The sequence below is a fragment of the Bos indicus genome, chromosome 8, assembly GCF_029378745.1.
Source record: "Bos indicus isolate NIAB-ARS_2022 breed Sahiwal x Tharparkar chromosome 8, NIAB-ARS_B.indTharparkar_mat_pri_1.0, whole genome shotgun sequence".
Taxonomy (NCBI): Eukaryota; Metazoa; Chordata; class Mammalia; order Artiodactyla; family Bovidae; genus Bos; species Bos indicus.
Window position 1 is genome coordinate 10,024,282 of NC_091767.1, and position 26,141 is coordinate 10,050,422.

At 37.5% G+C, this 26,141-nt stretch overlaps 1 protein-coding gene across 2 annotated transcripts in view; it reads right to left on the reverse strand.

The window, feature by feature from the left end:
• The window catches only part of FZD3 (frizzled class receptor 3), a 98,073-nt gene that overhangs the window by 42,018 nt on the left and 29,914 nt on the right, over window positions 1-26,141 (reverse strand). Inside the window, exons 3-5 of one of the 2 annotated variants that reach the window (XM_070794413.1) lie at window positions 23,366-23,562; window positions 6,722-7,739; window positions 1,653-1,703 (exon numbers count right to left, since the gene is read on the reverse strand). In XM_070794413.1, the coding sequence (XP_070650514.1) occupies window positions 1,653-1,703; window positions 6,722-7,739; window positions 23,366-23,562 (1,266 nt within the window). The remainder of the gene's footprint in view (window positions 1-1,652; window positions 1,704-6,721; window positions 7,740-23,365; window positions 23,563-26,141) is intronic. The other variant, XM_070794414.1, reaches the window with a different exon arrangement.

Genomic DNA, 26,141 nt, shown 5'->3' on the forward strand with positions numbered 1-26,141 from the left:
GAAGCTGGCAAACTACAACCTACGGAGCAAATCTGCCCCAATTATGTCACTGTAAACAAAGTCTTACTGAAACACTTGCAGTTGTTCATGTATTGTCAGTGGCTGCTTTTCTGTGATTGCGGTTTCCATTATGTCCAGCCTCTGACAGATAAGGATAAGAAGCTTATGGAAGCTTCTCTTCCTCAGGAGAGACTGACTGTGGGGGAAACTGTGTCTTGTTCTTGATTGGTAGGGCCATACTCAGTTAATCTTGAATCCAATTTTCTGTCGATGGGTGGGGCTGTGTTCCTGCCCTGTTGTTTCACCTGAGACCAAACCATGGTGGAGGTAATGAAGATAATGGCGACCTCCTTCAAAAGGTCTCGTACATGCATTGGCACACTCAGTGCCCCCCCAATCCTGCAGCAGGCCACTGCCAACCCACACCTCCGCCAGAGACTCCTGGACAATCACAGGCAAGTCTGGGTCAACTCTCTTGTGGGGTCACTGCTCAAAGCTATGGTTTTCCCTGTAGTCATGTATGGGTGTGCAAGTTGGACTATAAAGAAAGCTGAGCGCCAAAGAATTGATGCTTTTGAACTGTGGTGTTGGAGAAGATTCTTGAGAGTCCCTTGGACTGCAAGGAGATCAAACCAGTCAATCCTAAAGGAAATCAATTCTGAATATTCATTGGAAGGACTGATGCTGAAGCTCCAATACTTTGGGCACCTGATGAGAAGAACTGACTCATTGGGAAAGACCCTGATGCTGGGCAAGATTGAAGGCAGGAGGAGAAGGGGACGACAGAGGATGAGATGGCTGGATGGCACCACTGACGCGACAGACATAAGTTTGAGCAAGCTCTGGGGGTTGGTGATGGACAGGGAAGCCTGGTGTGCTGCAGTCCATGGGGTTGCAAAGAGTCGGACCCAACTGAGCGACTGAACTGACTGATAGCTGCCTTTGCACTACACCAGCAGAGCTGAGTTGTTGCAACAAAAAGCAAATGGCTGGCAAAGCCTAAAATATCTACTATATGACCTTACAGAGAAAGTTTGCTGTGCCCCTGCTGTAGACTATGGCAAGAACACTGAATTTTTCCTAAACACGTATAAATCATTTGTACACTAGATAGTATACATTGGAAGATAGTGAAGGACAGGGAAGCCTGGCATGCTGCAGTTTATTTGGGGTCACAAAGAGTTGGACACAACTTAACGAATGAACACCACCACCACCACCAGATATATCTGCAGTTAAGACTAAAACGGAACTCACGGCTTAGGCTATTTAGTCTGTTTAGCAGAGGCCAAAATAACTTGTATATTTTAAAGTGTTTATCCAAAACTGCCCCTTAATAGCATTTTACAGTCTGTACATAACAGTATGAATACTTTAAAAATAAATTTAATATTCTATACTTCTAAAATATAATATTTCAAAATATTTTCCTATAAGAAACTTAGAATATTTGTTCAGTAACTCTCCATCTTTCCCTCTATTACAGGCACTGAACAACTTTGAAGAAAAAGCAGTTTGGTGCTAGGAAGTCACAGGCAGTATACTTACCACTTTAAAGATGAGTAGCAGGAAAAAAGAAAAGATTAGTAGTACGTATTATATATTTATTGAGAATTATTTGCTGTCACTAACGTTGGAAGGGTGAAACATACCCATTTCCTTATGGTCCTTTCATAAACAATGTTGATTCTTTTTGGTATTGTCTGGTAAAGAGGAAACATTCTTATCAGAAAATGAAGCTAAAATCTTAAGTTAGATATCATGTTATCTTCTATTTTTGTATGTTTCTGAATCAAGATTAGATAAACAACAGACGGGCTGCCTTCTGTGGCTGAAAATAGAAATAACGGGTTTTTTGTTTGTTTTCTACACAAATAATTTTTTTTTTAATTCTACAAACGGCTCTAATGTGAACTTGACAGTTTAACTAAGCTGCTTCTATTACGGTAACACATTTCTATTATTGAAACACAGGTTCTAGTATCAAAATTCCTTGGGACTTACTTCATTGGATTAGATGGATGAAAGAGAAAAAAATGAAGGGAGAAACCTTAGGAAAGGAAACAGTTTCTTTTGAAAATCAATGTTTAAAAGACAAAATGATGATTCTAATACAGAATATAAGAACAATTCTTTTTTAAACCTCAGGAATTATGTACTTGCAACCACAGAATAATGAAATTTTTCTTTGTGCAAGGCATTCTAGTAAGAGGCTTAACTTCATTTTCTCATTTAATCTTCACAGCCACCTATGAGGTAGATATTACTATATTTAACATATTATTCCTTATATTTTACATGAGGAAACTGAGACTCAGTGTTACAGACAGGACTTTAAACCTCAAGTTTTTAATAAATATGTTACATGTGAATGGCTTTCTAGAAATATCAACAAACTTTGAAATGTGTAACTCTTTCATAAAATGCTTTGAGCCTCTTAGAAGCCCCTAAATAAACAGAAGGAAATACTTTAAAAGAAAAAAAAAACAAAACAAAACACTAAGTACCTGGAAAATTACTGTGCTGTTTAAATAATACATAAGATGAAACATATTCTAGGAATAAACTTTACTGATTTTAAACTGTAAAATATACATAATTCTGAAAACTCAAGCTATATTTCATGACCAACTCTTTTCAGGTATTACTTTTCCAAATTAGTTAATACACATTTTTTAAAAAGTGTTCTTGCAAAAAACAGTTGGTGTAAAGTATTTTAAAAGCCAAGCAGTGAATTCCTGTTTTCAGCAAGGACGTTCATTTTAAATATTTTAAACTACTTTACACAAGCCCACTTTTCTTCAAATCATGGACTTAAATACATGCAATTTAGTTTAAACCCAACTGGGTACTTTGAAACAATGTGATCAACTACCTCATATTCTGATTTTTCAAATGTTTGAGAGTTTCATTTTGAGAAATGACTACAAAGCAACCGCACTGATATTCATGTGAACATATATTCAAATATCACGTTCTCCAAGACAAGTGCAGAGGCTACCTCAAGGATAACATCATTGCTTAATACATTTAAAAAACCTCTCATGAGGAATTATCATCAAAACTTAACAAGCATTCTTTTAGGCATGCTCAGTAATAGTAAATCTTATTCAATTATGTATGGATATTACTTCAAATAGGAATTCAATAGCTCTGGTGCTCAATTTACAAGTCTGTATAAAATTCCTCTGAAGTAAAATCCTGAATGAAAACTAATATTAAAATTCTAGTGTTTGAGTTTCATTAATACGAGGTACCCAGAGCAGTCAAATTCATGGACAAATAAAGCAGAACAATGGTTGCCAAAGGCCAGGAGACAGGGAGAAATGGGGAATTGCAGAATTTCAGTTTGGAAAGATGAAATTTCTCTCTCTTTACTTCAAAGATACCATGACAGGATTTTACAGGATGATATACCGACTCTTCCAAAGAGCAGGCAGTCCCTATTCATTGTAAAAAACTGTTTCAAAGAACAGGAGGAAAAGACCTCACTTTATGAAGCTATTACATCCTTGACACCAAAAGGAAAAATACATGGCAAGAAAAGAAAAACTATTAATATCACAGTCTATATCTCTCATGAGTATAGACACAAAAATCTTAAATAAAACATAAGAAATGGAATGTGAGATATGAACTTGGCCTTACTTGCAGCAACAGGATTTCTACAAAGAATATATAAGAGAATTTATACACAATTAGAGCTAACAGAAGAGTTCAGCAGGGATGCTCAATATAAGGTCAATATATAAAAATCAGTGGCATTCTTGTAGACCAGCAATAACCAACTGAAAAATGTAACAGAGAAAAGATCTCATTCACAAATGAAACAAAAACTGTAGGGTACCTAGGAACAAATTAATGAATACATACATAAAGAAACAAAACGATACTAAAACTCAGTGTCACAAAGACAGCAATTTTCCCTGGATTCATCTAAAACCTGAAACAATTTCAACAAAATACAAACTGTTTCTCCTGAAGAAATTATTCTAAAATTCAAACAGAAGAGTGCCAGGAACAGTTAAAATAATTTTGAAGAAGCATAAGGTAGAGGAAATGTGGGATTGAAACAAGGTTATTCAAACAGAGCAGTAAATAAGAGAACCTAAAAACGGAACTTGTATATTACAGCAATGCATTACCATTCAGATGGGCTATCTGATAAATGGTGCAAGAAGCACCATTCATATGAAAAACTAAAATTGTTACTCATAACATAGATAAAAATGAATTTCAAAAGATTAGAGCTGTGAATTAAAAAATCAAATTTAAAAAATTGCTGGAAAAAAACAGCAGACCATTTTTATGATTTTTAGAGGTAGGGAGGGATTTCTTAAAACACAAGAGGCAAAGAAAACACAAAGGGAAAAGACCAGCTACAGAGCAGGATAAGGTATCTGCAATGCAAGTAACTGACAAAGAATTATAACAAGAATAACAACAAAGGGCAAATAACCTGACAGAGCGGTTGGACAGAGGCAACAAACAGGCAAATCACAGAAGAGAAACCCCAAACAGCCAATAAACATGAAAACACCGAGGCATAAGGGACATAAAAACAAAAATCAAGACAGGCTTGAGATATTGTTTCAAAGGTTGACAAAAACCTAAAAGCCTGAGAACACCAAGATGGTGCGAAATGGGGAATTCCAACTCCATACTGCTAGTGTAAATTAAAATAACCACTTGAAATGCCACGACTACACTTTTGGGTACACACCCCATGAACATTCTTGGTCACGTACAAGGAAGATAGGTATTACAATAGTAAAACGCTTGGGAACTCTATGTCCATCAGCAAAATAATGAGTAAATGAATTAAAGTATATTTGTCCATTCAATCTCTCTACTGCAGTTAAAATGAACAAGTTAGTGGTACACATACTGTCATGTATATTCTCAATAACTTAAACATGGCATTTGCTAAAGTTTGGTACTGAACGGTTTAAAAAAAAAGTTTATGTACGTATGTGTGTGTGTAAATAACAGTAACAGCACCAATAATAAATGAAAAAATGAATAACAGAACTAACATTCGAGCACTTATTATACAGAAGATACACTTCTAACTGCATGTAGATGCCTAAAGACAGTCCTAGGAGACAGATTCTACTGTTTCTATCTAACACGATTACTCTTCTATTTCTATGAGATTCCATTACTCATTCTACATATGAGGAATTGAAGTGGAAAGAGATGAAGTTGATCAAAAGCTATAAAACTAGTAAATAATAAGAGTTAGATATGAAGCCAGGATTCCTGACCCAGACTTTATAGCTTAATAACTATGTTAGTTATTATACCATTTTCTATTCTTTTTAGGATGTTGGAAATCCAACATTATTTCTGTAAGCTGGAAATAAAAAACACTTATAGAACCTATGACTGTAAAGAAATGAACACACACACACATTTTTGTATAGCTCAAACTGGTTCTAAAGATGCTAAAAGATTCTTAGGAATGTCTTGAAAATAGTGGCGTCCCAACTACTCTAATTTATTAATTTACATGTTTGAGGGCTGGTATTTTTCAGATCGCTATTCCAGAGCCAAACATTATTTCTTTTATAGTCCTAAGATAATATATATTTGGAATCCTAGAAACCTTACATAAAGAAGCATATGATGTAATTCAACCATCTCTTTCTCTCTCATTAGAGGCAAAATTTGATTACTTAGCTTCAGGCCTGAAAACTCATATTAAGAGTTTTTAATAAGCAATTCTATCAAGAAATGTAATAAAATTTCAATTATTCATTTTTTCTGGTCTCTCAATTATAGGTTGTTTTAAAAGCCAGTAGCTAATATTTATACAATAAGAATGTAATTTTGTGTAGAATTATTTATACTACAAAATAAAAAAGGAAATGGCATTTTCAGTCATCAAGTATTTACGAGAATTGACTATGTGCTAATCACACACTCCTTGTTTCCAGTAAAACTGGAACATTTCTTAAAAATGTCTTTTCTTCTCAATCTACACATTCCCATTCTCAATGCCATCATCTACTAACCTATAGAACGTGCTTTCAAAAAACATGAAAAAGATGTTCTTGCACTTAGAGTTCACTGTCTATGAGGGGAAAGAGACAAGTAAACGGAAGTAATCTATAATGCATAAGTACTTTAAAAAAGTGAGCAAGTCATTTAACATTTCTAAGCCTCAAATGAGATAGATGTTTAAGAACTCTAAATTATAGAGGGAACTTGAAAAAATCATCTCTAAGGTCCTTTCTAGATCTAAAATTCTATGATTATCCGATCTCTTTAAATTAAAAGGTAAATCACAAAATATTCAGTATGCAAAAAAGAAAAACTAGGACCAACTAAAAGAAACTGTTTGTACAAATGCATTCTAATTTTTTTTCAAAACTGTTAAACTCCCATTCTAAGTATCAGAAAAATTTCCACAGACACTTTTAATCAACATCTTCCCCTCAAACCTGCAGACTTCTAAACAATCAACAAGCAACTATTTTGTGATAACACAAGTAAAGTGCTTATAAGCCCATGGCCTGGACTCACGAAAGTGATCTTTTAAAAGGAAGATGTTAACAGAAATGTGTGTATGACATTCTTACTACAATAAATCTGTTCATTAACTTCACTTCAAAATTTTAATGTTCAGGTTTTTCATGAAGAGTTAAAAAAAAAAACAGCTAAGATTAGCTCTTTACACTGTTAAATATTCTGAAATTTAGAACAAGGTTTCCCTTACCTGATATGGACATGGAATGTGATATTCTCTGCAGCGTTCTTGTATCCACGTTGTTTCCCAGATGCTTCGGTAAGCTTGCTCATAAAAGTAGCATCCAATTACAACCAAGAGTGGTACGAGATACAGAATGCTGAAAACACCAATCCGGATCATAAACTTCACCAGTTTATCCTGGTTCTCCTTTTCTAATGGAATCTCAATTCGCACTCTGTTTAGGGATATAATGCCGGCTAAAAGTAGTGAAACCCCAACTACCACATACAGGCAGAGGGGTGCAAGAACAAAATACCTCAAGGCATCAACATCGTAGAGGCCAACAAAACACACGCCACTTATATTGTCACCTTCAATTTTATTCATCGCTAAAAGGATGATGGTCAGAGTTCCAGGGATGCCCCACGCACTGGCGTGGAACAGCAAGGCTTTCTTCTCAATAGCTTCACTACCCCACTTTGGCACAGCTGCCAAGAACCATGTGATGGTAAGAATCACCCACCAAACGCTGCCAGCCATAGTAAAAAAGTAGAGTACCATAAAAAGCATGGTACAGGCTTTGTTATGAGATCCTTGGGTCACTGTGGAAGCCTTATACTGTGCAGGGCTGGATGCGTTACAGGCAACTCGGTCCTCAAGCAAAAACCCAATAAAGAAAATTAATGACACCATCATGTAGCAGACGGCATAAAATATAATGGGTCTTTCAGGATAACGGAACCTTGTCACATCAATCAAAAAAGTTAAAAAAGTAAACAACGTGGCAGAGAGGCAAATGATTGAAATCAATCCTATGAAATACCGAGCAAATGAAAGCTCTTCTCTCCTAAAGTACATATTTGGGCAAGGAGGTGAACAATCACGCACGTGCAAAAAGGAATAGCCAAGATCAGGATCAATTTTCAACTCTCGGGGACACCAAAAGCCGTAGTCCCTCTGCACTGCCACTGAGGCTCCTTCAGTAGGATCGCCAGCTAAATTCAGGTCCACCAGCCGAGGATATGGCTCGTCACAATCTGGGAACCTAAAACACAAGACAAGAATCATTTACTTATTGGGAACCTAATGATTTGGATTTCCACATTTAGCAGTTGTGGCTTATTTATGCTTATGTCCTTGGAGAACATTACAATATGTCGAAGAAATAATGCAAATATCTTGCTTGTGGGTCACATACTGAGATATTCCACAGTTGGCAGAAAACCGAAAAATGTATACTTAATTTTGTTTTGGCTTCAAAAATATTACTCTTTATTAAAACAGGCATAGCCAATAATAAATAGTGTAATTAATACTATTTATTTAGGACACACAGTTTACAGTAAGATTTCAAACTATAAATAAGTATATATATAAAATAAACACACATAAATAAAAAGCACCAGAGGAATAGTAGCTAAGTTATTTTTTTTAATGTTTAATTACAAGATAGTCCTCAATTTACCCTAGACTCAAATAGAACTTTCTTAAAAATAAGAGGTAAAAATCTTCCCTAGGAGAACAAGATGGCGGAGGAGTCGGTGGACATGGAGCACATCTCTCTCCAAGGATACATCAGGAATATATCTTTAGACACAGAAGTTCATGCAGAACACCAGCTAACAGTGGGCAAGAGTACCTGACCAGTGGAAAAGAATATATAGAACCACGCAAAACTCGGTAGGATGAAGGAACTACAGGGAAAAACAGGAGTGTTAGTAGGACTGGACCTGCCCTCGGCTGGTGGGGGGACTTAAGCAGGGGTCTGATCCCCACATGGGGACAACTGTCTGAGTCAGAGGAGAAACATCTAAGGCCGAGAGTGAAACAGCTGATCTGTGGCAGCCTAAATGGAATGAGAATCAGACAGTCCTTGCAGCAGCCACACATACCCCGGACAGGAACACTGGTCCCCTGGAAGGTGCAGCAGCCGGGAGCTGGAGTTTAGGGACTGTGGAGCAACCCCAGGGCGAAAGCTGCTGTTGACTGAGGAGAGATGGATTGAGGGGATGTGAGGGAGAAGAGACAGACTGAGGGGATATGAGGGAGGAGATCGTGGTGGGAAATGCCTGTGGGGGAAAGGTAGGCAGCCATGGAAGCAAGGCGATACTGCCGAGTCACGGGGATGGAGCCATCACCATAGCCTCTCTCTCCCCACACGCCAGCATCAGCAGCTGAACAATAGAGAGGCTGGCCCATCAAACGCCTGACACACTGAACTACAGAGTAGGACCCCACCCCGGGTGCCACTTTAAGTGCCAGAGGCGCCAACCTACAGACTAGGATCCCAGCCAGGAGGGCCCCTCTGTGTGCCTGACACACCGAACAACAGAAGAAGGACCCCAGGCAAGGTAGCCCTCTAAGTGCCTGAACAGGCGGAGCTACAGAGAGAGAATGGCCAAAGAGGCCTTTTGATCGCCAGCTACAAGAGGCTCAAAAAAAAGACTCTGATAGGGACATAACTCCTGCAGCGGAGGCAGTCCATGTCCTTGCGCACTTGGCGCCATCAGGGTCCCTGCAAGCTAAGCAGCTGCGCCACCTTCACGCTCAACTCTCACTGGGGCAGAGCTGCCACAGGCAAAAAAAGTCTTGCGTCTATGCCCACAGGGTCACTTCAGTCATGTCCAACTCTTTGCTGCCCTGTAGACTGTGGCCTACCAGGCTTCTCTGTCAGGGAGTGGGGCTCCCCAGGCAAGAACACTGGAGCGTACTGGCCAATACTGGTTGCCATGCCCTTCTAGAGCACTGTATTTCCTGCTGCCCTAGCCACCAACTCCCCTGAGTACCTGGTGCTGCCAGAACCCCTGTGACCCAAGCAGCTGAACCACCTCCACACCTGGCCCTCACAGGGGCAAACTCAAGCCCTCCAGGGCAGCCACAGGAGCAAACCCCAGTGAAGGACCCACACATATAGGTGGACATAAAACCACAGTTGAAACCCAGGGGCAGTGTAGCTAAGGAAGAAGACCTAAAACCTTACCACCAGCTGTACAAGCTGCAGATTAAATCCACACGATCAACTAGGCAGACTCTGTGTCTATGGAATATATAAAAGGTCACTGAGAGCTCCCACAAAAGAACACTCACTAGTTCTGATAGCTGTGGACACTGGAAGCAAGAACACACAGGAGTAGGACCAGATTAGAATCTGAGCTGCCCCACAGCAGGTTCAGAGATCAGCACAGTGTTGGAGGGCATCCGAGGGAGGTAAAGTGGACTATGACTCCCAGCGAGGGAAAGGACGCGGACAGCAATGACTCCAGAAAAACATTTATTATTATTATTTTTTGACTTGTTCTGTACATTCTTTTGGATTTTTTTTTCCTTCCCCCACCCTTTTTTCCCCTCTGCTGTAGCTGTCGATTTTACTGGCACTATGAAATCCAAATAAGCTTCTGAGCTTTATTTTTTCCTTAGTTACATTTTTTATTGTTGTTATAAACCTCTGCCTCTGCATTGGGCTTTTGCAGTTCTATAGAGTTTTCCTCTTTTTTTAATTTTAATTTCTTAAACCTATTTTTATTTTGCTACATTTATTCCTTTGTTTGCTTTTCCTACGGTTCTTTTCCCCTTGCAGTTAATCTTTAACATATATAAATCTTCTTTACCTACCTTTATCTAACTTTGCATATCTATTCTTTCTTTTGTTTCTTTCTCTCCTTTCCTCTCAACATATTTGTTAGTTTTATTTTCAATGCTTTATTCCCAAGTTGGCACCTTGCTTTAGTTTTGTTTTCCAGTTTGTGCTTTGGCTAGTTTTGTTCTGGTAGATATAATTTTTGGTTTCTTTTGTTCACTGGATCAATCTATTGTACTTTATTTTTGTTGGACTTTTTTGATTTTGCCTATGGGTGTATATGTATATGTGTATACTCAGTCACACTTTTTAATGTTATAAACCTCTGCCTCTACATTGGGCTTTTGCAGTTCTGTGTAGTTTTCCTTTTTTCTTTCTTCTTCCATTTTTTTTTCTTTTTCTTTTCTCCTTTTTATAATTTTAATTTTTTTAAACCTACTGTATTTTTGTACATTTATCCCTTTCTTTGCCTTCCCTGTTTTTTTTCCCCTTGCAGTTAATCTTTAAAGTATATAAATCTTCATTTATCTCTATTTAAATTTGCATATTCATTATTTCCTTTCTTTCCTTCCTTTCCTCTCAACATATTTATTAGTTTTGTTTTCATTGCTTTATTCCCCACTTGGCACCTTGCTTTAGTTTTGTTTTCCAGTTTGTGCTTTAGTTAGTTTTCTTCTTAACTGGTAAATGTAATTTTTGATTTCCTTTGTTTGCCAGATCAATCTACTGTATTTTTGTTGGACTGTTTTGACTTTGCTCATGGGTATATATGTATATATGTATATTCCATTATTTTAATTATTATTTGCATGATTTTGTAACTGCCATTTGTCTGGGGTTCATTTTTTGTTTCTCATTTTTGGATATTTGTTTTAATCTCTCTTAATGCCATAACAAACCACTTGTGGAATCTTCGTTTCTGACCAGAGACCAAACCCTGAACCTCTGGAGTGGGAGCACTGACTCCAAGACCCTAGACTACCAGAGAACTAACCGTAGGGAGTATCAAATAGTGAGAACTCATACAAATGAAACCACTGGAACGCAAGACCCAGCGTCACCCAACCACCAGTAGCACCCTGTGCAGGACGCCTCATCTAAACAACAAACAAAACAAAAATAAAAACTCAATCATCAGCAGATAGGATTACCACCTCACTCAGCTTTATCCATCACAGGAGAAACAAACAAAAACTCAGCACAAATCACACTCTAAAGGAAGCTTACACAAACCACTGGACCAGCCTTCAGTTCAGTTCAGTCGCTCAGTAGTGTCCGACTCTGTGAGACCCCATGAATCGCAGCACGCCAAGCCTCCCTGTCCATCACCACCCCTCAGAGTTCACTCAAACTCAAGTCCATCAAGTCAGTGATGCCATCCAGTCATCTCATCCTCTGTCGTCCCCTTCTCCTCCTGCCCCCAATCCCTCCCAGTATCAGGGTCTTTTCCAATGAGTCAACTCTTCACATGAGGTGGCCAAAGTATTGGAGTTTCAGCTTTAGCATCAGTCCTTTGGAGGGCAGAAACCAAAAGAAACAATTCAACCTTCTTCAAGGAAAGAATTCCAACTTTGCTTGAAGCCTGGGAAGGAGATTTCAAACACAACAAGTTAAAAAAAATTATAAAAAAGCAGAGAAATACTACATAAATGAAGAAGCAAACCAGAAACACAGAATTCCAAATAAATGAAGAGGAAATAGACAAACTACCTGAAAAACAATTCAGAATAATGATAGTACAGATGATCAAAAACCTTGAAAACAAAATGGAGAAAATGCAAGAATCAATTAACAGAGATCTAGAAGAATTAAAAGAATGAAAAAAAACTGAGGATAGTCTCAGAGACCTCTGGGACAATAGCAAATGCACCAACATTCAAATTATAGGGGCCCCAAAAGAATAAGAGAAAAAGAAAGGGTATGAGAAAATTTTTGAAGAGATTATAGTTGAAAACTTCCCCAACATGGAAAAGGAAATAGTCAATCAAGTCCAAGAGGCTCAAAGAGTCCCATACAGGATAAACCCAAGGAAACATGCCAAGACACACACTAATCAAAGTAACAAAGACTAAACACAAAGAAAGAATATTAAAAGCAGCAAGGGAGAAGCAACGAGTAACACACAAGGGAAACCCCATACACTTAACAGCTGATCTTTCAGCAAAAACTCTGCAGGCCAGAAGGGAATGGCAGGATATATGTAAAGTACTGAAAGGGAAAAATCTACAACCAAGATTACTGTACCTGGCAAGGATCTCATTCAAAATTGATGGAGAAATAAAAAGCTTTTCAGACAAGCAAAAGTTAAGAGAATTCAGTACCACCAAACCAGCTTTACAACAAATGTTGAAGGGACTTATACAGTCAAGAAATACAACAGAAGAAAAAAGATCTAAAAAATCAACCCCAAACAATTAAGAAAATGGCAATAGAAAAATATATATCAATAATTACTTTAAATGTAAATGGATTAAATTCTCCAACCAAAAGACACAGACTAGCTGAATGGATACAAAAGCAAGACCCATATATATGCTGTCTACAAGACACCCACTTCAGACCTAAAAACACATATAGACTGAAAGTGAGAGGATGGAAAAATATATTGCATGAAAATGGGAAGCAAAAGAAAGCTGGAGTAGCAATCCTCATATCAAAGTAGATCTTAAAATAAAATTACAAGAAATAAGGAAGGACACTACATAATGATCAAGGGATCAGTCCAAGAGGAAGATATAACAATTATAAATATCTATGCACCCAAAATAGGAGCACCTCAATACATAAGACAAACACTAACAGACATAAAAGGAGAAACTGACAGTAACACAAGAATAGTAGGAGACTTTAACTCCGCACTCACACCAATGGACAGATCATCAAAGCAGAAAATTAATAAGGAAACACAAGTCTTAAATGAAACATTAGATGAGATGGACCTCATTGATATCTTCAGGACATTCCATCCAAATGCAGAAGAATACACCTTCTTCTCAAGTGCACATGGAACATTCTCCAGGCTAGACCACATCTTAGGTCACAAATCAAACCTCAGTAAATTTAAGAAAATTGAAATCGTATCAAGTATCTTCTCCGACCACAATGCTATGAGACTAGGTATCAATTACAAGAAAAAAACTGTAAGAAACACAAACACATGGAGATTAAACAACATGTTTCTATATAACCAACAGGTTACTGAAGAAGTTAAAAGGGAAATTAAAAAATTCCTAGAAACAAATGACAATGAAAACACAACAACTCAAAACCTATGGGATGCAGCAAAAGCAGCTCTAAGAGGGAAGTTTATGACAATACAACCTTACCTCAAGAAACAAGAAAAACATCGAATAGACAACCTAACTTTACACCTTAAACATAACTGAAGAAAAAAAGAACAAAAACCCCCAAAATTAGTAGAAGGAAAGAAATAATAAAGATCTGAGCAGAAATAAATGAAAAAGAAATGAAAGAAACAATAGTAAAGATTAATAAAACTAAAAGCTGGTTCTTTGAGAAGATAAAATTGACAAACCTTTAGCCAGTCATCAAGAAAGAAAGAGAGAAGAATCAAATCAACAAAATTAGAAATGAAAAGGAGACGTTAAAACAGACAATGCAGAAATACAAATAGTTATGAGACTATTATGAACAATTATATGGTAATAAAATGGATAACCTGGAAGAAATTGACAGATTCTTAGAAAAGTTCAATCTTCCAAGACTGAACCAGGAAGAAATAGAAGTTAAGAACAACCCAATTGCAAGCACTTAAATTGAAGTTGTGATCAAAAATCTCCCAAAAAACAAAAGCCCAGGACCATATGTTTTCAAAGGAGAATTCTATCAATCATTTCAGTTCAGTTCAGCTCAGTCACTCAGTCGTGTCCAACTCTTTGTGACCCCATGAATAGCAGCATGCCAGGTCTCCCTGTCCATCACCAACTCCTGGAGTTTACCCAAACTCATGTCCATCGAGTCAGTGATGCCATCCAGCCTCAGTCATCCCGTTCTCCTCCTGCCCCTAATCCCTCGCACCATCAGTGTCTCCAATGAGTCAACTCTTTGCATGAGGTGGCAAAAGTATTGGAGTTTCTCCTTCAGCATCAGTCCTTCCAATGAACACCCAGGACTGATCTCCTTTAGGATGGACTGGTTGGATCTCCTTGCAGTCCAAGGGACTCTCAAGAGTCTTCTCCAACACCACAGTTCAAAAGCATCAATTCTTCGGTGCTCAACTTTCTTCACAGGCCAACTCTCACATCCATACATGACCACTGGAAAAACCATAGCCTTGACTAGACAGACCTTTGTTGGCAAAGTAATGTCTCTGCTTTTCAATATGCTATCTAGGTTGGTTATAACTTTCCTTCCAAGGAGTGTCTTTTACTTTCCTGGCTGCAATCATCATCTGCAGTGATTCTGGAGCCCCAAAAAATAAAGTCTGTCACTGTTTCCCCATCTATTTTCCATGAAGTGATGGGACCAGATGCCATGATCTTAGTTTTCTGAATGTTGAGCTTTAAGCCAACTTTTTCACTCTCCTCTTTCACTTTCATCAAGAGGCTTTTTAGTTCCTCTTCACTTTCTGCCATAAGGGTGGTGTCATCTGCATATCTGAAGTTATTGATATTTCTCCCGGCAATCTTGATTCCAGCTTGTGCTTCTTCCAGCCCAGCATTTCTCATGATGAACATCTAATGCCTATGCTTCTAAAATTCTTTCAATAAATTGCAGAGGAAGGAACACTTCCAAACTCATTCTACAAGGCCACCATCAACCTGATACCAAAATCAGACAAAGACAACACAAAAAAAGAAAACTACAGTCCAATCTCACTGATGAACATAGATGCAAAAATCCTCAACAAAATTTTAACTAACAGAATTCAGCAACACATCAAAAAGCTCATACACTATGATCAAGCTAGGTTTATACCAGGAATGCAAGGATTCTTCAATATATGCAAATCAATCAATGTGATACACCATATTAACAAATTGAAAAAAAGATCATATCATCTCAATGGATGCAGAAAAAGCCTTTGACAAAATTTAGCACCCATTTATGATTAAAACTCTTCAAAAAATGGGCACAGAAGGAACCTTCCTCAACATAGCAAAGGGCATATATGATAAGCCTACAGCTAACATTATTCTCAATGGTGAAAATCTGAAAGCATTCCCCCTAAGATCAGGAACAAGATAAGGGTGTCCACTTTCACCACTATTATTCAACATAGTTCTAGAAGTCCTAGCTAGCTGCAGCAATCAGAGAAGAAAACGAAATAAAAGGAATTCAGATCAGAAAAGAAGAAGTAAAGCTCACACTGTTTGCCGATGACATGATACTGTACATAGAAAACCCTAAAGACAGTATCAGAAAATGACTAGAGCTAATCAGTGAATTTAGCAAAGTTGCAGGATATAAAATCAAAACACAGAAATCACTTGCATTTCTATATACTAACAATGAAAAATCATAAAGAGAAATTAAGGAATCAATCCCATTCACCAATGCAACAAAAAAATTAAATATCTAGGAATAAATTTACCTAAGGAGACAAAAGAACTGTACACAGAAAACTATAAGACACTGATGAAAAAAATCAAAGATGACACACAGAGAGAGATATTCCATGTTTCTGGGTAGGAAGAATCAAAATTGTGAAAATGACTGTACTACCAAATGCAATCTACAGATTCAACACAATCCCTATCAAATTACCAATGGCATTTTTCACAGAACTAGAACAAAAAATTTCACAATTCATATGAAAACACAAAAGATCCCCAATAGCCAAAGCAGTCTTGAGAAAGAATGGAGTTGGAGGAATCAACCTTCCTGACTTCAGATTATAATACAAAGCTACAGTCATCAAGATAGTATGGTACTGGCACAAAAACAGAAATATAGACCGATGGAACAAGATAGAAAGCCCAGAAATAAATCCATGCACCTATGGGTACCTTATTTTTGACAAAAGAGGCAAGAATTTACAGTGGGGAAAAGACAGGCTCTTCAATAAATGGTGCTGGGAAAACTGGATAGCTACATGTAAAAGAATGAAATTAGAACACTTTCTAACACCATACACACAGATAAACTCCAAAAGGATTAAAGACCTAAATGTAAGACCAGAAACTATAAAATTCTTAGAGGAAAACATAGGCAGAACACTCGATGACATAAATCAAAGCAAGATCCTCTATGACCCACCTCCTCGAGTAATGGAAATAAAAACAAAAGTAAACAAGTCGGACCTGATGAAACGTGAAAGCTTTTGCACAGCAAAGGAAACAATAAGCAAGGTGAAAAGACAGGCTTTAGAATGGCAGAAAATAATAGCAAATGAAACAGCTGACAAAGGATTCATTTCCAAAATATACAAGCAGGTCATACAACTCAATGCCAGAAAAACAAACAACCCAACCAAAAAGTGGGAAAAAGACCTAAACAGACATTTCTCCAAAGACATACAGATGGCAAACACCTGAAAAGATGCTCAACATTGCTCATTATTAGAGAAATGCAAATCCAAACTACAATGAGATATCACCTCACACCGGTAAGAATGGCCATCATCAAAAAATCTACAAACAACAAATGCTGGAGAGGGTGTGGAGGAAAGGGAACGCTCTTTCACTGTTAGTGGGAATGTAAATTGATACAGCCACTACAGAAGATGGTATGGAGATTCCTTAAAAAACTAGGAATAAAACCACCATATGACCCAGGAGTCCCACTCCTAGGCATATACCCTGAGGAAGCCAAAGTTGAAAAAGACCCATGTATCCCATTGTTCTTTGAGGCACTATTTACAATAGCTAGAACATGGAAGCAACCTAGATGTCCATCAACAGATGACTAGATAAAGAAGATGTGGTACGTATACACAATGGAATATTACTCAGCCATCAAAAGAAAGGCATCTGAGTCAGCTCTGATGAGGTGGATGAACCTTGAACCTATTATACAGAGTGAAGTGAGTCAGAAAGAGAAAGATAAATACTGTATTCTAATGCATATATGTGGAATCTAGAAAAATAGTACTGAAGAATTTATTTATAGGGCAACAATGGAGAAACAGATAAACTTATGGACATGGGGCAAGGGTAGGAGAGGATGAGACATTCTTCACCACCTCAAATTCTATTATGCCTGTGTTAGGGCCCAAGAAATCTGCATTTTGACAATTTTCCAGACTTGAGAAAGTATCACAGGCACAGTACAGAAAAAACAGGGATGTGCTGCAGACATTCTCACATGATCAGAAGTACTGTTCTTATGAACTTCCTGCATTTTCAGTTTTCTTGGCAGCATCAGTTTCTAAGTCTTCAGACTCCCATCAACGAAATATTCAGTAGTTACATAGATCAAATAGTTTCCAAGAAACTGTCACTGATACTAAGTTTGCCAAATACCTGTATAAGCTTATACTGAAGCTGATTAATCTCAATAAACTATCACTGATATTAAGTTTGCCAAATACATGTATAACCTTATATTGAAGCTGATTAATACAAACCATTTTCTTTACAAGGCTTGGATTATAAAACCAAATGACAGAAACTTATTGCACAGAGGCATTTATTAGAACTCTGCAGTAAGCCAGGGCTTTAAAAGAAAAACACCTAAAAAACACTCTATCCTTGAGTCCAAAAGAAGGCACAAACTTGTAAACACAATACAAGATACAGCAGCATGACTTTATGAACCAATCAAAATTATGAAAGACTTCATGTCAATCCCTCAACACAGGATTTTTGAATCAGTATTTGCCAGTACTGGCAGTATGGCAATCAGTATTCTAACAAAAAATGCAAGTAAAGGCACAGAGGTTTCGCACAGGGTGTGTTTAGTATTGCTGGGGCATGAGGAGTGCATGAACTGTAAGCACAAGAGGTAAGCATTTTCAGAAATATGTGTGTGCATAAACACTGATATAAACATATGAATGGATATATTTGTACATCCAACTTCCAATTCACCATATACATACTCCTTACTTTTTAATCCTTCCAAAACCAAACTCTTGATTTCCACTCCTTAGTTTCTCCATTTTCATAAATGGTAATCCCATTCTAGTTGCTCAGGACGAAACCCTTGGGGTCCTCCTTGAAACTGCTTCTGTCATATCCACTTCACAACCTACCAGCACTTCCTGTCATTCGACTTCACAACGTATCTAGAATCTGACAACTTTCCATGTCCTCCACAGCATCCACCCAGTTTGAGCTATTAGTACCTCATCCTTGGATTTCTGGAGTGGCTTCTAGTTCATCTCCATTTGTACATAAGAACCAGAGTAATCCTTTAAAGACATGCCACCCCTGTGCTCTTGATCATGTCTCTTCTGCTCAAAATCTTCTAACTCACTCAGAATCAAATCCAAATTCCATAAAGGAGCTCTAAAGACATCCCCCCAACCCAGTGCTTTCTGATCGTATTTCCTTCCCTTCTCCCTTACTCACATGGCTGTGGTAAGGGTGGTGTCCCTGCTGTTCTGTGAATATAACCAGCACGCTTCCACTTCAGAGCCTCTGCACTTGTTGCTCTGCTTCTTCTGCCTGGACTGATCTTCCCTAGATATCTGTATCATTTGTTCTCTCATTTCATTCACATCCCTTTTCCACTGTCTCCTTATTAAAAAGGACTTCCCTAATGTCTCCATACTGTATCACTATCACCTAGCTCTATTCTTTCTTATTGGCATTCACTGCTATCTGACATTATCTATTTATTTATATCCTACCAGGAAAACCATCACTAGAACTGCAGCTCCATAAGAACAGACCACATTTTGTTCACTACTCATCTTTACTATCTGGAATAGTGTCTAGCACATGGAAGACATTCAATTAATATTTGGTGAATGGATGACTGTTCACTAAATTATTTGCTGAATTGATGACTGTTGACTAAATATATTCATATAGCCCTTACCCAAGTTAACAGCTTCCCTGGTGGCTCAACTGGTTAAGAACCTGCCTGCTAATGCAGGAGACGCAAGAGACGTGGGTTTGATCCTGGGGTCGGAAAGATCCACTGGAGAAGGAAATGGTAACCCACTCCAATATTCTTGCCTGGAAAATTCCATGGACAGAGGAGCCTGGTGGGCTATATATATAGTTCATGGGGTCTCAATGAGTTGTACATGACTAAGTGCTCACCACACATACAAGTTAATTAGAAGGATGACTAGAAGGAGTATGGAAGACATTTGAGCTGTACAATATTGAGAGCAGAGACAGCTGATGAACCATAACTAAAACCAGATAAGGCAGTGAGAATGAGACAGCTATGAAATTAGTTAAATAAAAGCAACAGAATCTACAACTGACTGCATGTGGGAGCTTAGGTCGATGAAGGAGGAATATGCCTTCCAGGAATTTAAAAAAAAATGAGCAAGGAGTAAAACCAATTTTAGATATGTTGAAGTTGAGGTACTTGAGACAAATTCAGGTTAGGATATCCAATGGCTGCTTGTTACGCAGATTTGGAACTTACCAGAAAGATGCCAAGGCTATAGATTTGGATTTAGGAGTCATCAGCATGTGAGGAACAGTTAAAATCAGTGAGATGAAACTATCCACGGGAAGCATGTAGAATCAAAAAGAACAGAAACAGATTGCTAAGAAGCACCATGAAGAGGAAGATACAAGAAAGGAAACTGAGAACAACTGGTCTGAGATGTAGCAGACCACAACAGTTTGCACAAAATGCCAAAGTGATTTTCAGGAAAGGAGGACAGACTGAGGTTGAGGGGAGTAAGGGTCAAATATGGAATAAAGGTGAAATGAAACATAGGTTTGAAGTGAGTGACATGGATTTGGCATAAGTGCTGAGGAGAATGAACAGAATCTTTCCTGTTGACCACACTGGAAATTGACTAAAGACAAAGAGCAAATAGAGCGGCTATGGTTTAAAATGTCTATCAATAGGAGAATGGATATGCAAAATATGGTAATCTATACAACAGAAGACAAGAAAAAGGAAAGAACTATTAATGAACACAAAAACATTGAGTCTTGAAAACAGAGCAAGAAACAGCAATCTTAACTCAAGCAAAATAAGAGTTATACAATGTATGACTTTATTTGTATGAAGTTCTAGAATATACAAAGTAATTATCTAGGAAAGATGCTAAACAGTAGTTGCTTCCAGAGGATGGTACAGACATGGACTGACTAGCAAGGAACATGAGAGCACGAGGTAATGGTAATGATCCTGTTCTATATCCTTCTAAGGATTTGGCTTTCTAAGCTGCAGGTTTTTGTTAAAACTCAGGTGCTATCTTTAGATATGTGCATTTCCTTGTAAAGTTTTAAATAGAAAAAACACACAAAACTGTAGACAAATGTTTGGTGAAGGACCTGATAAAATATTTGTGAGGACAATAACTGCTGTCTCTAATTTATTTTGAAATACACTCAAAGAATAATGTAGATTAGTGGATCAGCAGAGGGATGGACAGATATGATAAAGCAAATATAATAAAACAATGATAGAATCTGGACTGCAGTGAAAAAAAAAAGGAGTTGCTATGGTTTAAATAATTAAATATGCAGCATAATTAATTTGTAAGAAATCAGTTGAATTGCTCCAGCTAGAAATCTAAACAAGTACAGTAGAAGGAATAAGTTGAAATTGTTAGCAAAAGTACTATTTTATATAATGGACAACAAAGCTTAACCTAAGTAAGAAAAGAAATGAGATCCGGAAGGGACTTATTAGGAAAGGTGGGGGAAAACCCCAAAACTTTGGGGTATCCAAGAAACTGAAGAACAAATACAATATGAACAAGGAAGGATATGAGAGATGTAGAAGAATGAAAGGTTATAATGAAAGATCAGTTTGTCAGAATTTAAGTAAGAATTCAGAGTTAGGCAATTTCAAGCAAAATAGTAAGGACATAAAACAGATTTAATACTATCAAAACAGAGATCATAATGACATTTCTATAAATGTACATAATCTGTTAAAAAAAAAAGACCACTAAACAATAGGAGCTAGACACAAAACATAAAATAGGATTCCTACTGAGGTAATTCCTAACTGTTGTTATAAATACCAAGAAATTTAGATTTCTAAAAGAAGAACTATAAATATTGTAGGGTTTTGGGGAGACAGTGGATGAATGGTTTGATGGGGCTAGATAAGAGAGTGTATCAAATAGGTGGAAAACAGCGTGGACAAATAAGAGAAAGCAAATTGTCAGTGAACTGACTATAAGTAACTAATACATGTTTTAAGTTTTTCCATCTATCAAATGACAGTAACAACATGGGCTTTTTACCTATCTCCAAGGGGTATTGATAAATAAAATTAATTTTAAACATGAAGGAGAAAAAAAGGGTTCTGTGCAGCACTGCCCATAATAGCAAACCCTTGGAAATAAGTTAAATGACTATCAGTAGAAGATGGCTCGGAGAAGGTGATGGCACCCCACTCCAGTACTCTTGCCTGGAAAATCCCATGGATGGAGGAGCCTGGTGGGCTGCAGTCCGTGGGGTCGCAGAGAGTCAGACACAACTGAGCGACTTCACTTTCACTTTTCACTTTCCTGCACTGGAGAAGGAAATGGCAACCCACTCCAGTGTTCTTGCCTGGAGAATCCCAGGGACGGGGAGCCTGGTGGGCTGCCGTCTACAGGTTCGCACAGAGTCAGACACGACTGACGCGCCTTAGCAGAAGATGGCTAAATAACTATAGATCATATTAACACAATTGGCCATTACACAGCAATTAAGAGGAATGAACCAGACTAACAAAGATAAACACAGATACAAACAGAGATACATAAACAACATTATATATTTATATACATATATGAAATGTAAAAAAGTATATAATGTTGCTTATGGATGTAATGTATGGTATATGTAATGTAATATGTAATGTACAGTAAGAATATAAAAACAAACATAAGAAGAATTAACAACAAATTCAACATAATGATTATCTCATCTCTGGGGAGAAAAAAAGGAAATGAAATCAAGATGGATACTAACGAAGGAATTTTCAACTCTACCTGTACTGTTTTATTTCTTTAAAAAAGAAATCTGGGGCACTCCCTGGTGGTCCAACGGTTAGGACTCAGTATTTTCACTGTCAGGGCCCCAGGTTCCATCCTTAGTTGGGGGAACTAGGATCCTGCAAGCCATATGGAACTTGGGTGTGGCCAAGAAAAAAAACCTGAAGCAAACACTGCAAAATACTATTGGACAAAGCTAGATAGTAAAAGTTCTATAGGTATTCATCTATGCTTTATCCTTGAAATATGTAAGAACACAAAAAGATACAACATTATAGTATAAAAAGTTCAGTATTACTACCATACATGTTATCACTAACAATTACGTTCTCTTACACAAATATATAAGACTGTCAGGTAAATATCCTCAAACCTTTAGGAAATGCTTACAATCTATATATTGGAAGTGATTTGAAAAGTATCTGACATTTTCTGGGTCTGAGTATGTTAATACATGACAGTAAAACAGAACCGAGGGACTTTCCTGGCAGTCCAGTGGTTAGGACTCCGTGCTTCCAGTGCAGACGGCATGGGTTCTATCTCTGATCAGGGAACTAAGATCCCACATGTTGCATGGTCAAAACAACAAAATTGAAAAAAAAACAAAGAAAGAAAAACAGAAATGACAGAACTACTATAGTCATTAACACCGAAATTATAAAGATATTCAAGTCCCATTAAATCACATTAAAGATATTTAATAATGAGGCAACAAATGATTATGTTCTCTATATCTTCTAATCTTTTATAAATAGCATTACTTTTATAATCAGAAAAAAAAAAACTGTAAGGGAAAGATACCAACAATCTATATCTTGATTATGTTTTTCTTAATTATTTAAAAATTTTCTTCATAGAAATGTTTTTCTTTTTCCACCTTTTTCATTCCATTCCAAATTCCTAAGGAAATGAACAGCTCTGAGGCATGAAACTTCTGTTCAAAATTATAAGTAATATACACACTTCAAGAAGTTCTTAAAAACTGACGAACTAGAAAACAATTTTAAATATGATGCAAAAGAAGCAAAGGGCCATGAAAAATCTATGATTTTCGCACCTACTGCATTCCATATCTTCAGGCCAAGGAACACCAAACATCTCCATGAGCTTCGAACACTCACTGTAAGCCCGCTGACAGAGCCTACGGCAGGGAAGTGTGACACGTCCGTATTCCATACAGATAGGAGCATAGAGTGCACAGAGAAATGGCCGGAAGTCCCGAGAGCAATCCAAATTCACCATAGGGTGGAATGGCTAGGAAAAAGTTCAAATCAAATCATTAGATGAAGAGTTGTATACAAGTTAAAGTTTCCTTCATATATAATATGGCAATATTCTTGCTTTTTCTGTTTTAGAAGACTTCTGAAGGCAATTAAAATTTTCTGAAGGGAAGCTTTTCTTTTTTTCAACAAAACCCTCTTCACCCAGAATCACCTAGAGATTCTGATATGGTTAAGTATGAGATGTATTGCAGAATCCATATGGATATTTTAATTATTACAGGTGATATTAATGAAAAGGCCTGGCTAAGAACGATAAATAACAATACAGTCCATTTTACAAAGAAAAATCCACAAAAGATACGTGTCAAATGCTCAGAAACCTAATTACTGCTTGGTAATGGGATTACAAGAGATTTCAATTTTCTTTTTCTTATGTACTTCAATTTCTGTATTTTTGTCAACTAACATATATCAATAGGAGAGGAGGGACAAAAAATGAAAGGAAAGGGTAGGAGAGGAAGTTCAGTTCAGTTGCTCAGCCGTGTCCGATTCTTTGCGACCCCATGAACCACAGCACGCCAGGCCTTCCTGTCCATCACCAACTCCCACATTTTACCCAAACTCACGTCCATTGAGTCGGTGATGCCATCTAACCATCTGTCCCCTTCTCCTCCTGCCTTCAATCCTTTCCAAGAGGAGAGGAAGAGTAGTCGTTATTATACACAGTAGTACATGTTTTGAGGTGGGAGGTAAAGGAGGAGATATCACTTTGGTCTCATATTTTCCTGATCTTTTCACATTAAAAGAAAATTTTAAAAACATACACGAGTTCTTTGAACTCTGAAATCATACGATATAAACACAGCTAACACTGTAAGCTGGTATTAAAGAAACAAAAAGAAAAAATAGTGGCCCCAAACATAAAACCATACTAAAATTATCATCATAACCACAGGAATAGATCAATTATCCCAAGAAATGTACATCTGGACTTCTGACTACCAAATATTTTTTTCACATGTTTATATAACCAGTTTCAGAGTCATTGCTGATTTTTAACTAATAACATATTCTCACCACAAGGCCTTTCCACTAAGACTCAATCAATTTATTTCTACATTGATATAAAACATTATCCAGAAGCCTTCTATACACAACGCAGTCACAAAACCAAGAGTCACTTAGAGAAACTGGTGTTAAAAGAAGTTAACTGTATAAGAGATGTGATAACTGATACATAACTGTATGTGATGATCACTTTATCACTTAATATCACGATCACTATATATAATATATATTAATATATAAATATAACACTATATATAATATTATATATACTATATATAATAAATATAACACATTTATATATAATAACATAAAACAAACTATATGCAATTAGCATTTCCAAGCAAGAAGAAATAATTTTAAATTAATAACTTTAAATTAAATCAATATTTCCATCAAGAACAACTTCAAAATATAGGAAAAGCTTTAAAGTATCTATTGAAGGCTACTAGAGAACTATTCGGAGAAGGCAGTGGCAACCCACTCCAGTACTCTTGCCTGGAAAATCCCATGGACGGAGGAGCCTGGTAGGCTGCAGTCCATGGGGTCACTAAGAGTCGGACACGACTGAGTGACTTCACTTTCACTTTTCACTTTCATGCATTGGAGAAGGAAATGGCAACCCACTTCAGTGTTCTTGCCTGGAGAATCCCAGGGACGGAGAGCCTGGTGGGCTGCCGTCTATGGGGTCGCACAGAGTCAGATACGACTGAAGCGACTTAGCAGCAGCAGCAGCAGAGAACTACTAAAGGAAAAGAACTAGACAGACCAGGAATCTGAGAGCAGGGAAGCATACAGAGGTGGCTTGATAAGTGCAGCCACTTCTCCAAGGAGGTATCTGTTGAACCTGGGTGTAAGGCAAGAGACTGAGAAGCAAGTTTTGCCCAGGCTGATGCTAGAGAACCAAGAAACCAGCAGGGCTCTGGTAGTCGTGCAAGACCATAGACAGTACATGTATATATATAACTGAATCACCTTGCTGTACCCCCTAAAACTAATACAACACTGTTAATCGATGATGCTCCAATATAAAATAAAAATTAGAAAAAAAAAAAAAAGACTACAGACAAAATTCAAAACAAAAGTGACAGATGGGTGAACAGGGAAGTTTCTAGGTTTGGGCCTGACACAGAGCTAATTTTCCCTTCAAGATATTTGAAAATTCTGGAGATGCACAGGGCAGGAGGTTAAAAAGCTAAGCATGAAGCCTCTGAAAAGCAGAGTGGAGATTTTGGCAGTGTCATCAGTATGAGGAAACATAAATTAGAGGCTCAAGTCCAACTAGGGGACATGAGCATAACTCACTCACAGCTGGAAGCTCCTCCCCTGAGTGACCACACTTCAGCAGTGGGGGCAAACGACAGGGAGGCAGATACCGATCAAAACTGAAACCCAGCCTCAACTCAGCTCAGTCCCAAGACTGTACACGAGAAATATGTTTGAGAAAACAAAAGATCAAGGATTCCAGAAAATTGGAATCGATCATAAGAAGGACCAAATGGAAATTCTCTAAGTGAAATACATAAATGATCAAATTAAAAGCTC